The sequence below is a fragment of the Oncorhynchus mykiss genome, chromosome 9, assembly GCF_057628025.1.
Source record: "Oncorhynchus mykiss isolate SJ-2025 chromosome 9, ASM5762802v1, whole genome shotgun sequence".
Taxonomy (NCBI): domain Eukaryota; kingdom Metazoa; phylum Chordata; class Actinopteri; order Salmoniformes; family Salmonidae; genus Oncorhynchus; species Oncorhynchus mykiss.
Genome location: NC_143030.1, coordinates 77,589,899 through 77,611,806, shown reverse-complemented (window position 1 = coordinate 77,611,806; position 21,908 = coordinate 77,589,899). Strand labels below are relative to the sequence as shown.

At 42.9% G+C, this 21,908-nt stretch overlaps 1 protein-coding gene across 1 annotated transcript; it reads right to left on the bottom strand.

Moving 5' to 3' along the window:
- Positions 1-6,987: 6,987 nt before the first annotated feature.
- Positions 6,988-17,886, bottom strand: gpr157 (G protein-coupled receptor 157). The gene is made up of 4 exons (XM_021616968.3): positions 17,268-17,886; positions 9,848-10,061; positions 9,363-9,557; positions 6,988-8,176 (listed from the first exon to the last, which is right to left on the bottom strand). The coding sequence occupies exons 1-4, from the start codon at positions 17,642-17,644 to the stop codon at positions 7,949-7,951; spliced, it is 1,014 nt and encodes a 337-aa protein (XP_021472643.2). The 5' UTR covers positions 17,645-17,886; the 3' UTR covers positions 6,988-7,948.
- Between the last annotated feature and the right edge of the window lie 4,022 nt (positions 17,887-21,908).

Sequence of the window (21,908 nt, the reverse complement as noted above, 5' to 3'; positions counted from 1 at the left end):
GGTGCCTTTTGGTAAACTCCAAGGCCCTTCTCCCCCAATTGCTCAGTTTGGCCAGGCGGTCAGCTCTAGGAAGAGTCTTGGTCGTTCCAAACCCCTTCCATTTAAGAATGATGGAGGCCACTGTGTTCTTGGGGACCTTCAATGCTGCAGATATTTTTTGGTATCCTTCCCCAGATCTGTGCCTCGACACAACTCTGTCTCGGAGCTCTATGGACAATTACTTTGACCTTATTGCTTGGTTTCTTCTCTGACATGTTGGACCTTATATAGACAGGTGTGTGCCTTTCCAAATCATGTCCAATCAACTGAATTCACCACAGGTGGACTCCAATCAAGTTGTAGAAACATCTCAAGGTCTCGAGTCTCATCGCAAAGGGTCTGAACACTTAATAAACTTGCAAACATTTCTAGCAATCTGTTTTCACTTTGTCATTATGGGGAATTGTGTGTAGATTGATGAGGGAAAGGAATTATTGAATCCATTTTAGAATAAGGCTGTAACGTAACAAAATGTGGAAAAGGGGACGGGGTCTGAATACTTTCCGAGTGCACTTTATATACAAAAGTATGTGGACACCCATTCAAGTGAGTGGATTTGGCTATTTCAGCCACACCCGTTGCTGACAGGTGTATAAAATCGAGAACAGAGCCATGCAATCTCCATTGGCAAATATTGGCAGTAGAATCGCCTTACTGAAGAGCTCAGTGACTTTCAATGTGGCACCGTCATAGGATGCCACCTTTCCAACAAGTCAGTTCATCAACTTTCTGCCCTTCTAGAGCTGCCCAAGGAAGTGGTACACCACACAAACTCACAGAACGGGACTGCCGAGTGCTGAAGCACATGAAAATCATCTGTCTTCGGTTGCAACATTCACTACTGAGTTCCAAACTGCCTCTGGAAGCAACTTCAGCACAAGAACTGTTCGTCAGGAGCATCATGAAATGGGTTTCCATGACCGAGCAGCCCGCACACAATGCCTAAGATCACCATGCGCAAGGCCAAGCGTTGCCAGCAGTGGTGTGAAGCTCTCCACCATTGGACTCTGGAGCAGTGGAAACGTGTTCTCTGCAGTGATGAATCACACTTCACCATTTGGCTGAAATAGCTGAATCCACTCATTTAAAGGCGTGTCCACACACTTCTAAAGTTTGTAATTTCTACTTTGACATTTCAGACTTCATTTTCCCTTAAGAAAAATGTATCAACCCCTACAAAAATGGCCAAAAATGTTATAATCCATGTAACAATTTACATTTCCTGTTGCTGCAGGATTATTTTCATGCTGTGGCAAACTGGCTCAAATTAAGATCCTACATCTGTAGATGATTCTCAGTTTGCTGTTGAATTCACCAATCGTTGGTTAAATGGTGTGAAATTGTGACGGAACCTACAGAATAATATTGTAGTCACACGGAATTCAGTCCTGGTCACGTTCTTTAACCAACAACAAGGCAAAACATAGCTATTATGGATTAGGATCATAATGCACCACCCGATGTCACAGGAAGGCCCCAGAAAAAGATCATCAAGGACATCAACCACCCGAGCCACTGCCTGTTCACACTGCTACCATCCAGAAGGCGAGGTCATTACAGGTGCATCAAAGCTGGGACCGAGAGACTGAAAAAACAGCTCCTATCTCAAGGCCATCAGACTGCTAAACAGCCGTCACTAACTCAGAGAAGCTGCTTGCCTAGATGGAGACCACTTTAATAAATGGATCACTAGTCACTTTAAACAATGCCACTCTAAATAATGTCACTTTAATAATGTTTACATATCTAACATTACTCATATCACATGTATACACTGTATTTCATACCATCTATTGCACCTTGCCTAATGCCTCTAGGCCATCGCTCATCCATATACACTTGAAGTCGGAAGTTTACATACACCTCAGGTTGGAGTCATTAAAACTCGTTTTTCAACCACTCCACAAATTTCTTGTTAACTAACAAACTATAGTTTTGGAAAGTCGGTTAGGACATCTACTTTGTGCACGACACAAGCAATTTTTCCAACATTTGTTTACAGACAGATTATTTCACTTATGATTCAGTGTATCACAATTCCAGTGGGTCAGAAGTTTACATACACTAAGTTGACTGTGCCTTTAAACAGCTTGGAAAATTCCATAAAATTATGTCATGGCTTGAGAAGCTTCTGATAGGCTAATTGGAGGTGTACCTGTGGATGTATTTCAAGGCCTACCTTCAAACTCAGTGCCTCTTTGCTTGACATCATGGGAAAATCAAAAGAATTCAGCCAAGACCTCAGAATTGTTTTTATAGACCTCCACAAGTCTTATTCATCCTTGGGAGAAATTTCCAAACGCCTGAAGGTACCACGTTCATCTGTACAAACAATAGTACGCAAGTATAAACATCATGGGACCACGCAGCCATCATACCGCTCAGTAAAGAGATGTGTTCTGTCTCCTAGAGATTAACGTACTTTGGTGCAAAAAGTGCAAATCAATCCCAGAACAACAGCAAAGGAGCTTGTGAAGATGCTGGAGGAAACTGGTACAAAAGTATCTATATCCACATTAAAACGAGTCCGATATCGACATAACCTGAAAGGCCACTCAGTAAGGAAGAGGCCACCGCTCCAAAACCGCCATAAAAAAGCCAGACTATGGTTTGCAACTGCACATGGGAACAAAGATCGTACTTTTGGGAGAAATTCCATCGTTATGTTTGGAGGAAAAAGGGGAAGGCTTGCAATCTGAAGAACACCATCCCAACTGTGAAGCACGGGGGTGGCAGCATCATGTTGTGGGGGTGCTTTGCTGCAGGAGGGACTGGTGTACTTCACAAAATAGATTACATCATGAGGAGGGAGAATGATGTGGATATATTGAAGCAAAATCTCAAGACATCAGTCAGGAAGTTAAAGCTTGGTCGCAAATGGGTTTTCCACATGGACAATGACCCCAAGCATACTTCCAACATTGTGGCAAAATGGCTTAAGGACAACAAAGTCAAGGTGTTGGAGTGGCCATCACAAAGCCCTGACCTCAATACTTTAGAAAATGTGTGGGCAGAACAGAAAAAGTGTGTGCGAGCAAGGAGGCCTACAAACCTGATTCAATTACACCAGCTCTGTCAGGAGGAATGGGACAAAATACACCCAGCTTATTGTGGGAAGGTTGTGGAAGGCTACCAGAAACGTTTGACCCAAGTTAAATTAAATCCTTCTCTCTACTATTATTCTGACATTTCACATTCACATTCATTTCACATAAAATAAAGTGGTAATACTAACTGACCTAAAACATATTTTTTTTTTTAGGATTAAATGTCAGGAATTGTAAAAAAATAAAAATAAAAGTTTAAATGGATTTGGCTAAGGTGTATGTAAACTTCTGACTTCATCTGTACTTACATGTACATATTCTCATTCACCCCTTTAGATGTGTTTATTAGGTAGATGTTGGGGAATTGTTAGATATTACTGCACAGTCGCAACTAGAAGCACAAACATTTCGCTACACTCGCGTTAACACCCGCTAACCAAGTGTATGTGACAAATACAATTTGATCTGATGTTCAAGCGGAACGTACCGGAAAACCACAGTACTTCCACAGAGTTTCTAAACCCAGAGGTGCAACATCACAAGACTTCCGGGAACACTTGCGAAACAGACCATTTGTTAATTTTCTCGAAATCTAAAGGCACAACCTAGTTTCCAGCCCATGTCTTTTTCGTCAAAATCAACTTTAAATCGCAAGGAGTGACTTTGATTTTACTGCCTGCACATGCGCAGACACGATGACGTTTAGAAAGTGAACCTGAGTTTCGCTAGCCAACGTCGCCGTGACATCGCCCACAAGTGTAATCGGGGATTTCTATTGGAGAATCAGTTTTAGCCCATCTTCATACTGAACTGTCTTTGGTACTTACCCTTGATATATACATTTGCACAGAATGTTGGCACCCCCCACTGGCCATATATTGTAGTCCAGCTCTATGGACTAGTTAGTATCGACACACGGTGTAGAGGCGTTCCAGAGCAGGCTGTGTGTAGTTACAGACCGGTTGTGCCCTAAAGATAGCGCTATCGATCTACTAGGCAATACAGTTAAGTTAGTTAACCAGTCGTTTTTATTTAATTTTAAAATGATAATCAGTTAAAGAACAAATTGTTATTTTCAATGACAGCCTGGGAACAGTTAACTAACTGCCTTGTTCATGGGCAGAATGACAGATTTTTACCTTGTCAGCTCTGGGATTCGATCCGGCAACCTTTCGGTTACTGGCCTAAAACGCTCTAACCACTAGGATACCTGCCACCCCTTCAAGTATGCTTGACTCAAGTATGCTTCATTCACATGTATTGTACATGTCATTGTGCATAAAAATCGCAATGCTGTTAGCTAGATTGAATACTTTGGTCTGCATTTAATTGCCAAGTTGGCAAGACTGCATGAATAGACTTGATTATAGGTGATTACTATCCCCCTCCAGCAGGAAGCGCTGTTGATCTCTCATTAGTTTGTGGTGAAAAGATCACTCAGTCATCGTATCGATCTCATCCCTAATTAACAAGTGAGATATTTCACGTTTTGACCCAAACACTTTTTTTTCTAAATTTTTTTTCAACCTTTGGCCTAATACATCCTACCTGGCATTGGTTCAAAGAGCCATCAACACACTGTAATGGACACTGTGGTGGGTAGAAGGCCTTGCATTAACACGGTGTGTAAATACTCCCCCAACCCCAGCCCCAAGCCCCTCTGCTCCAATAGGTCCCAGTCATAAGTTAATGAATGAAGTGGGCAGATAGCCATCAACCAGACAGAGAGAAAAACACATACCATCCTCTATCTATGGGGATAAAGCCTGTTTCAATGTCAGCCAAATGTGCCCAATCACTCCCAAGACCAACACAATGAATTAAGTCATAGTATGACCCAGCATTCCAAATGGGTCACTATTCCCTACATAGTGCCCTACTTTTGACCAGAGGCCCACTACAATCGGGAATAGGGTCCCATTTGGGACATATGCGTGGACAAAAATGCAGTAGCGTCTTTACAACCCCCCCACCCCACCCCATCCCACCCCACACAGTCTCTGGTTGTTCTCAAGGGCACTAAACTGTTTCCTGTCCGTTTTCATCAGCATAAACAGACCTTGGACAGTGTCCCAAATGTGCCCTGGTCAAAAGTAGTACTCTATATATAGAAAATAGTGTTCCATTTGGGACGAGGTCCTTCCACTTCCTCAACAGCCTCCAAGCCATCATCATGCTTTGTCATGATGCATCTTGCCTATGCCGTTCTGTACCATCACTCATTCATATATCTTTATGTACATATTCTTCATCCCTTTACACTTGTGTGTATAAGGTAGTTTTGGAATTGTTAGTTAGATTACTCGTTGGTTATTACTGCATTGTCGGAACTCGAAGCACAAGCATTTTCGCTACACTCGCATTAACATCTGCTAACCATGTGTATGTGACAAATACAACTTGTTTTGATGCTTTGTCATTGTGACTGTTGGCTATAGGTCAAAAGGTCAACTATACTATATAGGAAAATTATATTTAAATGTAATTGTAAAATTTTAATCTTTGTCATTTGTACACAAGGTGCAACTGAAATGTGACTTCCACTCTATCCCAACCACTCTGAAACACACACACACACACAGGTTAGAGAGGGGACTGTCACAGTGGGATGTCATTAGAGCAGCTGTTGTGGTAGGTTAAGTGCATTGGTTCCAGGGCACAACAGCAGTCAGGCAATGACAGCTCGGCTTTAATACTAGCAACCCTATGGTTGACAGCTCAATTCTAACTTGATTTTTTTCGTGTCAGATGCAGGATTTAAACTTTCCAAACCTCTAGGTTTCCGGCTCGAGACTAACTGCTAGAACATCTAAAACAGAACTGATGCATATGACCATAGCCTTTCCTTCCACATGGACAGGCGTGGGTCTTTCTAGCCTGGTCCCAGATCTACAGAGAACTCGTATGACGTGACAACCCACAGGAGGTTAGTGGCACCTTAAATCGTTGAGGACAGGCTCGTGGTAATGGATGCAGCAGAATGGTATCAAACACATGGTTCCCAGCCATTATGAGCCGTCTTCCCCTCAGCAGCCTCCACTGACCTTAGGAGTTGGCAAGACAGCACAAACAGATCTGGCACCAGGCTAGAATAGGGTCTATCCTCAGGCCTGTTGTTGTTTTTATAAAACAAATAATCCATTGTTTGTTGACCCCATAATAAATAAGGGAAACTGGACTGCAACATCGAGAGCACAATGTAGGGACTGTATGTTTTGGTTAGGACATAAAGAAGAAGGGCTGACTGATCGCCCATGGCAAATGACACCAGATAGATACAGTGTTAGACTGCCCACAGAGGACCACATCTACCGAGCCAGAGACACAAAAACTATTCTGTAAGTCTTGTGACAAAACAACAAAGCAATCTTCTTCCTCTTTTATCTTCACACAACATGTCTAATCAATCACAATTAGAGAGACCACAGAATGATCAATAAATCAACTTCACCAACCATCCTCCCTCTTCAATCAGTGACTCCTGCAACAGCCACTTGACCTCTGGAAAGGTCAATAAAACAATAAATACTCCTGGCCGAGAGCAGTTCTCCCCCTAAACACAGCAGCACTTTCTCTGCATCCAAAATGGCACCCTATTTCCTATATAGTGCACTACTTTTGGCCAGGCCTGACACATTAGCCCCCCCCCCCCCAAAAAAAAATTTGCTTTAAATGTTATTTTTCCGCAAAAAGCAATGAATCGCCTAATTAAAAATACATTGTTCAGGATATCGAGTTGACAGAGGAAAATGACAGTTGACAGAGGAAAATGACAGTTGACAGAGGAAAATGACAGTTGACAGAGGAAAATGACAGTTGACAGAGGAAAATGACAGTTGACAGAGGAAAATGACAGTTGACAGAGGAAAATGACAGTTGTAGCTCAGAGATCAGTCTTTAGTGGATTTATTAGTCTTTATTATGATTTAAATTTCAAAAACGTCAGTTAAAAAAACTAAAGTAGTAGAAAGAGAAGGCAAAGTAGACAGCTATTGATAAGGCACACCTTCCCAACTTTTACCTTCCTCTTTACCAATATACTGTTGAGCGAGAGCCCTTTTCAGAACATAGACTCTTCGCACAGCCAAATTGGACGCCATCTTTCAGTAGGTTGTGGGCTTTTGTAAACGTCATTGGTAGTAATGATATGGTGCCATTTACAAAAACAGTATAGATGCTAAATTAATTTGATATACAAAAGTACATTGTTAAACAATGCTATAAACTCAACGATAACCCGGTATAAAAATAACAATATTAAATTGCACTGTCTGTTTCTCTAATACAAGAATAGGAAGACACCGATATGTTAGAACATAAAAATGTTGTCTTGGGGAAAAACCCTTAAAAATACATCCACATGTGCTTCCCAAATGGCACCCTATTCCCTATATAGTGCACAACTTTTGAACAGAGCCCCTATGTACAACTTCACTGCTAGAATGACCTTGGCGTTCACCCTTATGGATGGTCCAATGCTAGTGACTGAGCACAGCAAGTAATCTCTTCCAACAAAAACGACATGCGTGCTTAATGCTTTGATTATCCTCATCACCTAAAGTGCATGTTGAATGTGTGGCCTGTCAGGAGAGGCCGTACAACGTGCACATGTCTGCAGAATTTGCAACCCCCCCCCTCCCCCCCGCCACTTGCATTAATGAGTGGACTGCAGTACGGAAGCTTGTTTCCAACCCCCCAACTCAACGTCGGTGCTAGCTCTGATGCTCTGCTTTCACACAGCACCAGGCATCTATAGCAGAGGATGTGGCCAGCGAAGTACAGCTCGGCTCAGTAGTGTGAAAAGTGTCTCAGAAAGCCAGCCAGGGTACGAGCGTGCTCCGTCTAGCCATTCAAATCCAGGGTCAGCAGCCGTCCGGCCAGCCACGAGAGCTGATATTCGGGGTGTCCTCTGGTTGTGAGGGGGTCTCCACATCCAGGCCCAAACCACTGTGGTTGGGTGTGTTGGAGGCCCCAGACCCGACCCTGCAGGAGCAGCAGCAGAGCATGGTGAAGAGACGGGAGCGGATTGGCTGGGTGAACAGGACAAACATGATACAGTTTGCAGCTCCCTGGAAGGTGTTCCCAATGCCCTAGAGAAACAGATTAAACCATTAACGGATGGACATATGACTAAAGGATGAATGTAAAAGATGAAATGAAGGAAACAGGGGTTGGTGGATGGATAGACAGGTACTGATATTTGTTGCCAAAGGTTCCTATACGGCATAGAAGGGTTTCCATTAGGAAAATGTGGTGCTGAACATTTCACCTGCAACGTTTTAAATTTACAGGACATTTTACAGGGTGCTGTAACCTGATTAGTGTTCACCCACTGTGCTCTGACTGACAGACAGAACATGTCATTAAAATTAACAGAACATGCAAGTCGAGAACGCAACTAATTCCGTTGTGCACTTTGAACATGTTAGATTAACTGTCCGCGTTTACCTTTCCTCCGCCAACAAGATGAATAATAAACAGCAAAAATCACTAGCCTTATGTCAATCTACTATAATAGAAAAGTTTAGGCTACCTATTCTATTGATCAGCTTGTCGAGAAACAAATAGCCTAGTGGGAAGATAGATCCCAAATTCATACAACCAGTAGACCAATTAAAAATTTAAAAAACGTTAAAAAGAGAGTCTGATGGAACAGATAACGTTTAGCTTAAAATGTTGATAAACTAATATTTATTCACATTATAAAAGAGAAGCAATACGCAGAAGGCGGTAGGCAATGCGCGAATGTTCGTTCCATAACGCAATTCGCGGGAAAAGCTCCGACTGGGAAAAGTCGTTTTCAATGGTCATGCAATTCAGAATTCCAACTCGGGAAGTCAAGCCTCTTTATAGGAGCTCCAACTTTCCGACCTGAAGATCACCGATGTCATGATTGGACCTCGTATTTTTCTGAGTTCGCAGTTGTCTTGAAAGCACCATACGATCTCTTGCGCTGTCTAATATATTTTCCACTCAAAGACCATGTGATAAATAAGATCCATAACAAATATACTACACAAAACGTCAAGTTAATTCCACTATATTTTGCTAATGAACCTACAGACCGATAAACATGACCAATCTAATGCATTTCCTACAATGAAGAGGCTATAAAACATTATTTCACAGTGGTATTGTTTCTTCTTCTCCTGGACAACCCGGCCGGTGCCAATTCTAAAATCGGAACAAAAGTCGGCTATTACCGGCTAACGAAACCCTACTGCGGCAGGTTTTGAGAATCATTGGAGTCCTGGAGATGTGCCAACACAAACTCACATGTAGTGTGACGAGCACAGGGTTCTGCCTGGCGGGCGAGTCAGTCAGCATCAGCAGGAAACGCACGGTACTCCAGATACGCAGGGCGATGAAGATGATGGGGATAAGGGTCAACTTCCTATCGGCCATATTGGAAAGGGACTGGGACAGAGGACTGCAGGCCAGGATGGGCCGGTACTCAGACAGAGCCGCATGCTGGACGACAGAGAGAAAACAACAGGAATATTTATCAAGTGGATAAATGTGCTTGAGACCTGCCATGGAAAATGTATGTGATAGTCTACACTGGAATTAGTAAAGCCACCTCGAGAACTCTGCGAAATCAATGTAAAACTGCAGTGATATCATCATGAATTTAGCTAAACATTTTATTTTTGGGGTACATTTTTTATATATATTTTTTTAAATTACATGCATTCCTCCCCAAATGTCACCCCGGTTACCACTTCAATAGTACTGGGGTATAGATTGTAACAGATCCTCACCGCTCTGTGGATGTGCTTCTTGATGAGGACGTAGAGGACGGGGAGGGTGAGATAGGCCAGGAACTCCCATATCTTCCCAGTGAGCAGCATCCACAGGACATGGTCTGGAGCCTGGATCCTCACCCAGCACCAGCCCACAGACACCTCCGATGCATCGTAGCCAATACGGCCCAGAGCCAGAGCTGCTACTGTGATACCTAGAGGGATGCCCCAGCTGGGGGGGGGAGGAAGAGGTGGAGGAGACGACAGGGGAAGAGGAGGAAGAGAAGGTGGTGGTGGTGGATGAGCAGGAATAATTCATTAATTAATATTTAATTGTGAACCTCCTGACTAGCTTGCCAGCCACACACTTCCTCTAAAGTCTGGTGATCATTATGTGCAACTATGTCATGCTACTATGTCATGCTACTAAGAGATACTGTTCATAGGCCTCGCTATATAGCCTACATGTTGAAAGTGCAACCCCAAAATCTGCAACTCACTTCCTGCAAAGTCACACAGTCATATGTAGTGTAACATTTCAGTAGCCTGTATGTAAACTGAATCGACTTTATTTCACAATCGTTTAACTATATGAAACAGAACCACTCAGTGTGGATCAAGGCTATCATTTCAACATGCTACCCCTTTAATTTTGAGCCTTAAAACCCAAGATGAGATGTTGGCCGTGTTCGAGAGAATCAAATCCATGATGCATTGTGGGTAAATGGTAACTGACTGATCTAAAAAAAATAATAAGCGAGCGGTTATATGTGATGCAAGGTGATTTGTAGATCAGTCAGTCGGTAGCCGCCTGCAATGCTCAACATCAGCAGTTCTGGGGAGAGCGTGACGCCCTGCGCGTTCAGGTAATCTTCCACTCACTGAGGGAGAGTGTGACGCCCTGCGCGTTCAGGTAATCTTCCACTCACTAAGGGAGAGCGTGACGCCCTGCGTTCAGGTAATCTTCCACTCACTGAGGGAGAGCGTGACGCCCTGCGCGTTCAGGTAATCTTCCACTCACTGAGGGAGAGCGTGACGCCCTGCGCGTTCAGGTAATCTTCCACTCACTGAGGGAGAGCGTGACGCCCTGCGCGTTCAGGTAATCTTCCACTCACTGAGGGAGAGCGTGACGCCCTGCGCGTTCAGGTAATCTTCCACTCACTGAGGGAGAGCGTGACGCCCTGCGCGTTCAGGTAATCTTCCACTCACTGAGGGAGAGCGTGACGCCCTGCGCGTTCAGGTAATCTTCCACTCACTGAGGGAGAGCGTGACGCCCTGCGCGTTCAGGTAATCTTCCACTCACTGAGAGAGAGCGTGACGCCCTGCGCGTTCAGGTAATCTTCCACTCACTGAGGGAGAGCGTGACGCCCTGCGCGTTCAGGTAATCTTCCACTCACTGAGGGCCAACATCTTCAATTCACGACTCGTAATATAATTGAAGGATATTTCTGGACTCATTCCATTCAGGTACCCTATGCCATATATAGGACACTACGGTTGACCAAGGCATTAAATACATTGCACTCAGAAAGTAGTCAGACCCCTTGACTTTTTCCACATTGTTACGTAAGAGCCTTATCCTAAAACAGATTAATCACCCCCCCCCCCCCCCATCAATGACAAAACAAAAACAGGTTTAGAAATTTTAGCAAATTAATAAATACAAAAATAACAAATATTTTTTTTTCACCCAGTGATCCCACTCTGAAATATATTATGTTAAACATTTACAAAATCAAAAATAGTTCAATATTAATGTATAATTTTTCAATATTTATAAATTAAAATGTAGAAAAACAATGTTTTCAAATTCAAAATACTACTCATATATTAAAGGAAGCGGTAAATCTTCATATGACACATTTTTTCTTCGTAGCACAAATACAGATGAAACAGAGTCTTACAGGAGGCATGGGTAAGGCCATTTCATAAATACAGATGAAACAGAGTCTTACAGGAAGCATGGGTAAGGCCATTTCATAAATACAGATGAAACAGAGTCTTACAGGAGGCATGGGTAAGGCCATTTCATAAATACAGATGAAACAGAGTCTTACAGGAGGCATGGGTAAGGCCATTTCATAAATACAGATGAAACAGAGTCTTACAGGAGGCATGGGTAAGGCCATTTCATAAATACAGATGAAACAGAGTCTTACAGGAGGCATGGGTAAGGCCATTTCATAAATACAGATGAAACAGAGTCTTACAGGAGGCATGGGTAAGGCCATTTCATAAATACAGTTGAAACAGAGTCTTACAGGAGGCATGGGTAAGGCCATTTCATAAATACAGATGAAACAGAGTCTTACAGGAGGCATGGGTAAGGCCATTTCATAAATACAGATGAAACAGTCTTACAGGAGGCATGGGTAAGGCCATTTCATAAATACAGTTGAAACAGAGTCTTACAGGAGGCATGGGTAAGGCCATTTCATAAATACAGATGAAACAGGGTCTTACAGGAGGCATGGGTAAGGCCATTTCATAAATATAGATGAAACAGAGTCTTACGGGAGGCATGGGTAAGGCCATTTCATAAATACAGATGAAACAGAGTCTTACAGGAGGCATGGGTAAGGCCATTTCATAAATACAGATGAAACAGAGTCTTACAGGAGGCATGGGTAAGGCCATTTCATAAATATAGATGAAACAGAGTCTTACAGGAGGCATGGGTAAGGCCATTTCATAAATACAGATGAAACAGAGTCTTACAGGAGGCATGGGTAAGGCCATTTCACAAATACAGTGCATTCGGCAAGTACATCTTCGAGACTTCTTGGGTATGAGGCTACAAGCTTGGCACATCAGTATTTAGGGAGTTTCTCCCATTCTTCTCTGCAGATCTTCTCAAACTCTGTCAGTTTAGAGGGGACCTGCACAGCTATTTTCAGGTCTCCAGAGAGATGTTCGATCGGGTTCAAGTCCGGGCCCCTCATGGACATTCATAGGACTTGTCCCGAAGCCACTCCTGCGTTATCTTGGCTGTGTGCTTTGGGTCGTTGTCCTGTTGGAAGGTGAACCTTCGCCCCCAGTCTGAGGTCCTGAGCAGGTTTTCGTCAAGGATCTCTGTGTACTTTGCTCTGTTCATCTTTCCCTCGATCCTGACTAATCTCCCAGTTCCGGCCGTTGAAAAACATCCCCACAGCATGATTCTGCTGCCACCACCATGCTTCACCGTTGGGATGGTGCCAGGTTTCCTCCAGACGTTACGCTTGGCATTCAGGCCAAAGAGTTCAATCTTGGTTTCATCAGACCAGAGGATCTTGTTTCTCACGGTCTGAGAGTCCTTTAGGTGCCATTTGGCAAACTCCAAGCGGGCTGTCATGTGCCTTTTGCTGAGGAGTGGCTTCAGCCTGGCCACTACCATAAAGGCCTGATTAGTGGAGTGCTGCAGAGATGGTTGTCCTTCTGGAAGGTTTTATCTCCAGAGGAACATTGTGTTCTTGGTCACCTCTGTGACCAAGTCCCTTCTCCCCCAAATGCTCAGTTTGGCTGGGTGGCTAACTCTAGGAAGAGTCTGTGGTTCCAAACTTCCATTTAAGAATGATGGAGGCCACTGTGTTCTTGGGGACTTTCAATGCTGCAGACATTTTTTGGTACCCTTCCCCAGATCTGTGCCTCAACACAATCCTGCCTCGGAGCTCTACGGACAATTCCATCGACCTCATGGCTTGGTGCTCTGACATTCACTGTCAACTTTGGGACCTTATATAGACAGGTGTTTGCCTTTCCAAATCATATCCAATCAATATAATTTACCACATGTGGACTCCAATTGTTTGTTATTTAAACCTTTAACTAGGCAAGTCAGTTAAGAACAAATTCTTATTTACAATGACGGCCTACCAAAAAGCCTCCTGCAGGGACGGGGGCTGGGATAAAAAATAAATATATATAATAATGACAAAACACACATCACAACGAGAGAAACCACAACATAGAGACCTAAAGACAACAACATAGCAAGGCAGTAACATATGACAACACAGAATGGTAGCAACACAAAACAGGGTACAAACATTATTGGGCACAGACAACAGCACAAAGGGCAAGAAGGTAGAGACAACAACAATCAAGTTGTAGAAACATCTCAAGGATGATCAATGGAAACAGGATGCACCTGAGATCTATTTCGAGTCTCATAGCGAAGGGTCTGAAAACGTATGTAAATAAGGATTTTTTTTTATTTTTTTAAAACAACTGTTTTTGCTTCATCATTATGGGGTAGTGTGTGTAGATGGAAGAGGGAAAAACAACAAGCGGATCCATTTTAGAATAAGGCTGTAACGTAACAAAATGTGGGAAAAGGGAAGGGGTCCGATATCTCTCCGAATGCACTGTAGGGCATGGAGTGCCATTTGGGACACAGCTGAAGGTACACAAACCTCAATCAACTGCTCCCTTTTGAGCTGGTTTATATATAAAAAAAAGTGTACTGGGATCAAAGCCTGGTTCAAATACTATTCAACATCTTACGAATAATTTCAGCGTTTGCTCTGGTCTGTCTGGAGTGCAGGATGGGGGTTGCACTTTTGCAACTATTTCTATTGCTTCCATTGCAGCAGGCAAGCTCAATCAAGGCCAGATAAAGTATTACAAATGATTTCAAATAGGAACTAAAGTCTGATTTGGCACCGATAATCACATACACAGGTGAAGTCGGAAGTTTACATAGACCTAGGTAGGAGTCATTAAAACTCGTTTTTCAACCCCTCCACAAATTTATTGATATCAAACTATAGTTTTGGCAAGTCAGTTAGGACATCTACTTGTGCATGACACTATTAATTCTTCCAGCAATTGTTTACAAGCAGATTATTTCACTATCACAATTCCAGTGGGTCAGAAGTGTACATACTCTAAGTTGACTGTGCCTTTAAACAGCTTTGAAAATCCCAGAAAATTACATCATGGCGTTAGAAGCTTCTGATAGGCTAATTGACATCATTTGAGTCAATTGGAGGTGTACCTGTGGATGTATTTCAAGGCCTACCTTCAAACTCAGTGCCTCTTTGCTTGACATCATGGGAACATCAAAAGAAATCAGCCAAGACCTCAGAAAAAAAATTGTCTGGTTCATCCTTGGGAGCAATTTCCAAACGCCTGAAGGTGCCACGTTCATCTGTTCAAACAATAGTACGCAAGTAGAAACACCATGGGACCACGCAGCCGTCATACCGCTCAGGAAAGAGATGTGTTCTGTCTCCTAGAGAGGAATGTACCTTGGTGCGAAAAGTGCAAATCAATCCCAGAACAACAGCAAAGGACCTTGTGAAGATGCTGGAGGAAACAGGTACAAAAGTATCTATATCCACAGTAAAACGAGTCCCACATCGACATAACCTGAAAGGCCACTCAGCAAGGAAGAAGCCACTGCTCCAAAATCACCATAAAAAAAGCCAGACTACAGTTTGCAACGGCACATGGGGACAAATATCGTACTTTTGGGAGAAATGTCCCAAAAATAGAAATGTTTTTGGCCATAATGACCATCATTATGTTTGGAGGAAAAAGGTGGCTTGCAAGCTGAAGAACACCATCCCAACCGTGAAGCACGGGGGTGGAAGCATCATGTTTTGGGGGTGCTTTGCTGTAGGAGGGACTGGTGCACTTCACAAAATAGATGGAATCACAAGGAAGGACAATTATGTGGATATATTGAAGCACCATCTCACGACATCAGTCAGGAAGTTAAAGCTTGGTCACAAATGGGTCTTCCGAATGGACAATGACCCCAAGCATACTTCCAAAGTTGTGGCAAAATGGCTTAAGGACAACAAAGTCAAGGTATTGGAGTGGCCATCACAAAACCCTGACCTCAATCCTATAGAAAATGTGTAGGCAGAACTGAAAAAGTGTGTGCAAGGAAGGAGGCCTTACAAACCTGACTCAGTTACACCAGCTCTGTCAGGAGGAATGGGACAAAATACAGCCAACTTATTGTGGGAAGCTTGTGAAAGGCTATCCGAACCTTTTGACCCAAGTTAAACAATTTATAGGCAATGCTACCAAATACTAATTGAGTGTATGTAAACTTCTGACCCACTGGGAATGTGATGAAAGAAATAAAAGCTGAAATAAATCATTCTCTACTATTATTCTGACATTTCACATTCTTAAAACAGTGGTGATCCTAACTGACCTAAGACAAGGAATTTTTACTCTGATTAAAATGTCAGGAATTGTGAAAAACTGAGTTGAAATGTATTTGGCTAAGGTGTATGTAAACTTCTGACTTCAACTGTATGTTTGTTATTATTCATGTACTATGAATGGCCTTGTTGTGTGAAATGGTTCTGTTGTGTGAGGTTCAATAGAAAAGGGATCACTGGAGAATTCATTATAGAACACAACACACATTGTAACAAGGCATGTCCACTGCCTGGGCTCTGAGGTGGAGAAAGGGTGTTGATGTTATATACAAAAATAATTATACACTGGGTGGGTCAAGTCCTGACAGCCGTGGTATATCAGAACATATATAACAGGTACGACAAAATATATATTTTTACTGCTCTAATTATATTGGTAACCAGTTTATAATAGCAATAAGGCACCTTGGGGGTTTGTGTTATATGGCCAATATACCACGGCTAAGGGCTGTGTCCAGGTATTCCGCATTGTAAGAACAGCCCTTAGCCGTGGTATATTGGCCATATACCACACCTCCTCAGGCCTTATTGCTTAAATAGCAACTCAGTGAAGAATTGTCCAAAAGGCAGACTATCCTTTCTGTATTGTTTATCAATAAGAAACCTACCATGTTTCTGTGGTGTCTATTCAACTCTATTTCAGTGGACTGGATGTAAGGTGTACTGCAAAACATGCTCTAATGTGTCATTCGGTATTAATTGACCATTAATTGAGTATTAATTGGGTGTTAATTTAGCAAAATTGAGTAAACAGGAGACCATAGGTGTGCATGTGCTTCAGGTGTAGCCCTGAAGACGCTCAGTCTAATTTTCATAAGGTTTGAAACAGTATCAATAGTTTACACTACAGTACGTAGTACAATACCAGGTGACATAATTTATATGCCGCGTTCACATGCTAGTCCGAACTAAACTCGGAAATGTCTGACTTGCTGATTCCTTGAACGCAGCACGTGCATAACAACAACCAGTTAGAAGGTTGGAAATGTTAGTTTCATAGTTGCGACTCGCATGTGAACGCGGAATTAATACCAAGTTACATGGTGAAATAGCCTAACGTCATAAATTCCCAGGTATTGTAAGGTAATATATTCCTCATGAATATTCATAAACGCGTCATACTAGAGTAGAGAAACAACATAGCTGGATCAGGTGACTCTTGGCCTTGATATTTCACAGACCATATCCCAAACTCAAATCGAATCAATCAAAACATTTCACAGTTTATACAACTATTATTATTTTGGTTATATGAAAATGAATCAAGCGCAAGTACCCACCTGATAACGTGAAAACATAACACGAAGCTGTCAGCTTGTCTTTGATTCGACTTGACGATTAAAATGTACAGATATATAGCGATAGCGACAGTCCAGAAAAACGAACTCGTGTTGGCGAAAGTAGATATCGCTCCTTGAACGACGCAATCCACAGAGTTTGATTCAAAGACACTCCAAACTCCGTATGCGTACGAGCCCGCAGACAACAAGTCAGCCACGGACAAGTAGACCAGAAGTGTTCTCGGCGTTGTCCTCAAATCTGGCCAAATGATGTACGTAAAGATAATAAGTAAAGAGCCCAAAAAAGACAGGGCACACGAAATCAAAATAACTATCTGTTCTGAAATGTACACAACAGTCTGATTATCAACGGCCATGATATCCAAAACTACTGCGCGCTAGGTCAATCTACACTCACTAACAAGGCACGAATAGTTTTCCAGTATTCCAATATACACTTATTCCATCAACGAATAGGCCTAGTTGCTTGGGTGAACAAGTCACCGCGTCAAAGGATCCTGAAAACTGTAGTGTACCCAGGTAGTTGTAAAGTTAATGTGTGTGTCATGAACAACATTAGCGTGAGCACACTCATGGAATCGGCGGGTTGCCTTCAAAATAAAAGTCCCCCATCGAAACATGCAAACGGATCCAAATGTGGACTCGTGACACAATTGAACTAGATCGGCTATTCCCAAACTGGGATAAGTGTACGCGCAATGCCGTCGGGGGGTAAGCCAAATAAAAATGTGATTCACATTTAAAAAAAAGTTAATTTAGATTTTCCAACGGGGCTATACATTTGGGTGATGAAAAGGCCAACAAAAACTATACGGACAACGTCTTCATCAAACAACACTGTTTCACGATGCATCAGTGACATGGCAGGAGATGTTTGGAAACAGTTACTGCTTCGCATACAAGCCAGTGAATTATATGCGTTACAGTTGGATGAGTCAACAGACTTGGCGGGCCTGGCACAGCTCCTGGGATATGTCTATGGGGGGTCAATTAAGGAAGACATCCTCTTCTGCAAACCACTGGAAACCAGGACAACAGGATATTGATATTTTTAAAGTACTGGACAGCTTTGTGACATCAAATGGACTTTGGTCAAGATGTGTTTGTATCTGTACTGACGGAGCAAAAACAATGACAAGGAGACATAGTGGACTGGTAACGTGCAAGCAGTTGCTCCCGACGCCCTTTAGCTACACTGCAGCATCCACCGAGAGGCTCTTGCTGCCAAGGGAATGCCTGACAGCTTGAAAGACGTTTTGGACACTACAGTGAAAATTATTAACTTTGTTAGTGCAAGGCCCCTGAACTCTCGTGTATTTTCTGCATTTTACGCAGTGATATGGGCAGCAACCATGTGAAGCTTTTACAACATACAGAAGTGCGCTGGTTATCAAGGGACAAAATATTTACAAGTTTTTTTTAAATTGAGAGACGAGCTTAAGCATTTTCATTACTGATCATTTTCACTTGTCTGATGACGAGTCCCTCACACGACTGGCCTATCTGGGTGATGTTTTTTCTCGCCTGAATGATCTGAATCTAGGATTACAGGGACTCTCCACAACTATATTCGATGTGCAGGACAAAATTGAGGCTATGATTAAGAATTTGGATCTCTTCTCTGTCTGCAAGGACAACACACAGGTCTTTCCATCATTGTATGATTTTTTTGTGTGCAAATTAACTCAAGCTTAAGGACAATGTCAAATGTGATATAGCGAAGCACCTGAGTGAGTTGGGTGAGCAATTACACAGGTACTTTCCCGAAAAAGAACACAAACAACTGGATTCGTTATCCCTTTCATGCCCTGCCTCCAGTCCACTTACTGATATCTGAACAAGAGAGCCTCATCGAAATTGCAACAAGCGATTCTGTGAAAATGTAATTTAATGAGAAGCCACAGGCAGATTTCTGGATAGGGCTGTGCTCAGAGTATCCTGCCTTGGAAAATCACGTTGTTAAGACACTGATGCCCTTTCCAACCACGTACCTATGTGAGAGTGGATTCTCGGCTCTCACTAGCATGAGAACTAAATACAGGCACAGACTGTGCATGGAAAATGATTTAAGACTGAGGCTCTCTCCCATATAACCCGACATTGCAGAGTGATGTGCATCCTTCTCATTCTCATTAACCTGTGGTGAGTTATTCACAATGATGAACAAATAAGGTGTTAATGACTATGCATAGATATGCATAGATAATAACAGAGAGTAGGAGCAGCTGATTAGCTGCTCAGGAGTCTTATGGCTTGGAGAAGCTAGTTTAATAACCTGTTTAATGTTTTTCCTGTAGAAGCTATTTAGGAGGCTTATTGTACCTAGACTTGGCGCTCCGGTACCGCTTGCCTTGCAGTAGCAGAGGAAACAGTCTATGACTAGGGTGGCTGGAGTCTTTGACAATTTTTAGGGCCTTTCTCTGACACCGACTGGTATAGAGGTGTCAGAGATGGATGGCAGGATGCTTGGCCCCGGTGATGTACTGGGCCGTACGCACTACACTCTGTAGTGCCTTGCGGTCGGAAGAAGAGCAGTTGCCGTACCAGGCAGTGATTCAACCCGTCAGGATGCTCTCGATGGTGCAGCAGTAAAACCTTTTGAGGATCTGAGGACCCATGCCAAATCTTTTCAGTCTCCTGAGGGGGAATAGGTTTTTGTCGTGCCCTCTTCACGACTGTCTTGGTGTGCTTGGACCATGTTGGTGATGTGGACGCCAAGGAACTTGAAACCCTCTTTTTCCTGTAGTCCCCAATCATCTCCTTTGTCTTGATCACGTTGAGGGAAAGGTTGTTGTCCTTGCACCACACGGTCAGGTCTCTGACCTCCTCCCTATAGGCTGTCTCATCGTTGTCTGTGATCAGGCCTACCACTGTTGTGACATCAGCAAACTTAATGATAGTGTTGGAGTTGTGCCTGGCCGTGCAGTCATGAGTGAACAGGGAGTACAGGAGGGGGCTGAGCACGCACCCCTGAGGGGCCCCCGTGTTGAGGATCAGCGTGGCGGATTTGTTGTTACCTACCCTTAACACCTGGGGGCGACCCGTCAAGAAGTCCAGGATCCAGTTGCAGAGGGAGGTGTTCAGTCCCAGGGTCCTTAGCTTAGTGATGAGCTTTGAGGCTACTATGGTGTTGAACACTGAGCTGTAGTCAATGAATAGCATTCTCACATTGGTGCTCCTTTTGTCCAGGTGTGAAAGGGCAGTGTGGAGTGCAATAGAGATTGCATCATCTGTGGATTTGTTGGTGCGTTATGCAAATTGTAGTGGGTTTACGGTTTCTGGGATAATGGTGTTGATGTGAGCCATGGCTAGCCTTTCAAATGTTGCCTGTAATCCATGGCTTCTGGTTGGGGTATGTACATACAGTCACTGTGGAGACGACGTCATCAATGCACTTGATGAAGCCAGTGACTGATGTGGTGTACTCCTCAATGCCATCAGAAGAATCCCGGAACATGTTCCAGTCTGTGATAGCAAACCGGTCCTGTAGTTTAGCATCTGCTTCACCTGACCACTTTTTATAGACCGTGTCCCTGATGCTTCCTGCTTTAATTTTTGCAAGCAGGAATCAGGAGGATATAATTATGGTCAGACTTCTTTAGATATCATGCACCAGCTCTTGTTCACATATATGCGTAGGCCCCCGCCCCGTGTCCGTGTCCGGATCCTATAAGAGCTCTTTGTCACTTCCCAAGAGCCTGGTTGTGACAAAAACTCACACTCATTCTTATGTTTGGCAGGCTTACAATGATGTCAAAAACAACAGTTGAGAGTGCGCAGACCCTGGTGCTAGAGGAGATACGCAGCTGGAGGTTGAATGTTTGAAGGGTACTGGACTATAAAAAGTTTGGGAACCATTGAAATTCTACAAAAAGTTGGAATGTTGTCGCATGTTTCAATCGGGGGGGACTTTTATTTTGAAAGCAAAACCTCGGATTGCACTATTGCTGCTCATGCTAATGTTGGTTACACACTGGTAGGAAACCCACACAAAAGTTTCTCTGCTGGACATATTAACCCCTCATTGACTCTCCTTAAAACGTTCACCCGGAAACCATTCAGTTGGGGAAACTGCGCTAAAGACTTTTAAAAAGAAGCAGTAAGGACTATATTTGGTAAAAATACTTGTATAGTACTTCTTAAATAGTTTTTGGGGGTATATGTACTTTACTATTTATATTTTTAAACCATTTTTACCTTTACTTCACTACATTCTGAAAGAAAATCATATACTTTTTACTCCATACATTTTCCCTGACACCCAAAAGTACATTTTGAATGCTTAGCAAGACTGGAAAATGGTTCAATTCACATACTTCTCAAGAGAACATCCCTGGTCATCCCTACTGCCTCTGCCTCTGATCTTGCGGACTCACTAAACAGAGAACATCCCTGGTCATCTCTACTGCCTCTGATCTGGCAGTCTCACTAAACTTAGTTTGTAAAATGTCGGCGTGTTGGAGTGTTCTTCCTGTGTTTTAGATGTTTTACTTCTATATCTATAGCTACAGTATTATCTTCATTGTATTATATCATTGTTCTATACTTTTCAATATATTGATTTGAATTACACTACTGAATTACTGAATTACACTAATAAGCAAAGAGAAACGACAGTCC

Excerpts from the sequence above, each read along its gene's own strand:
- gpr157 (XM_021616968.3), bottom strand. The coding sequence starts at position 17,644 with ATGGCCGTTGATAATCAGACTGTTGTGTACATTTCAGAACAGATAGTT. Across the intron at positions 10,062-17,267 it reads TTATGTTTTCACGTTATCAG|CTGGGGCATCCCTCTAGGTA; the intron begins GTGGGTACTTGC and ends TCCCCCCCCCAG. Across the intron at positions 8,177-9,362 it reads CTGTGCTCGTCACACTACAT|GGCATTGGGAACACCTTCCA; the intron begins GTGAGTTTGTGT and ends CTGTTTCTCTAG.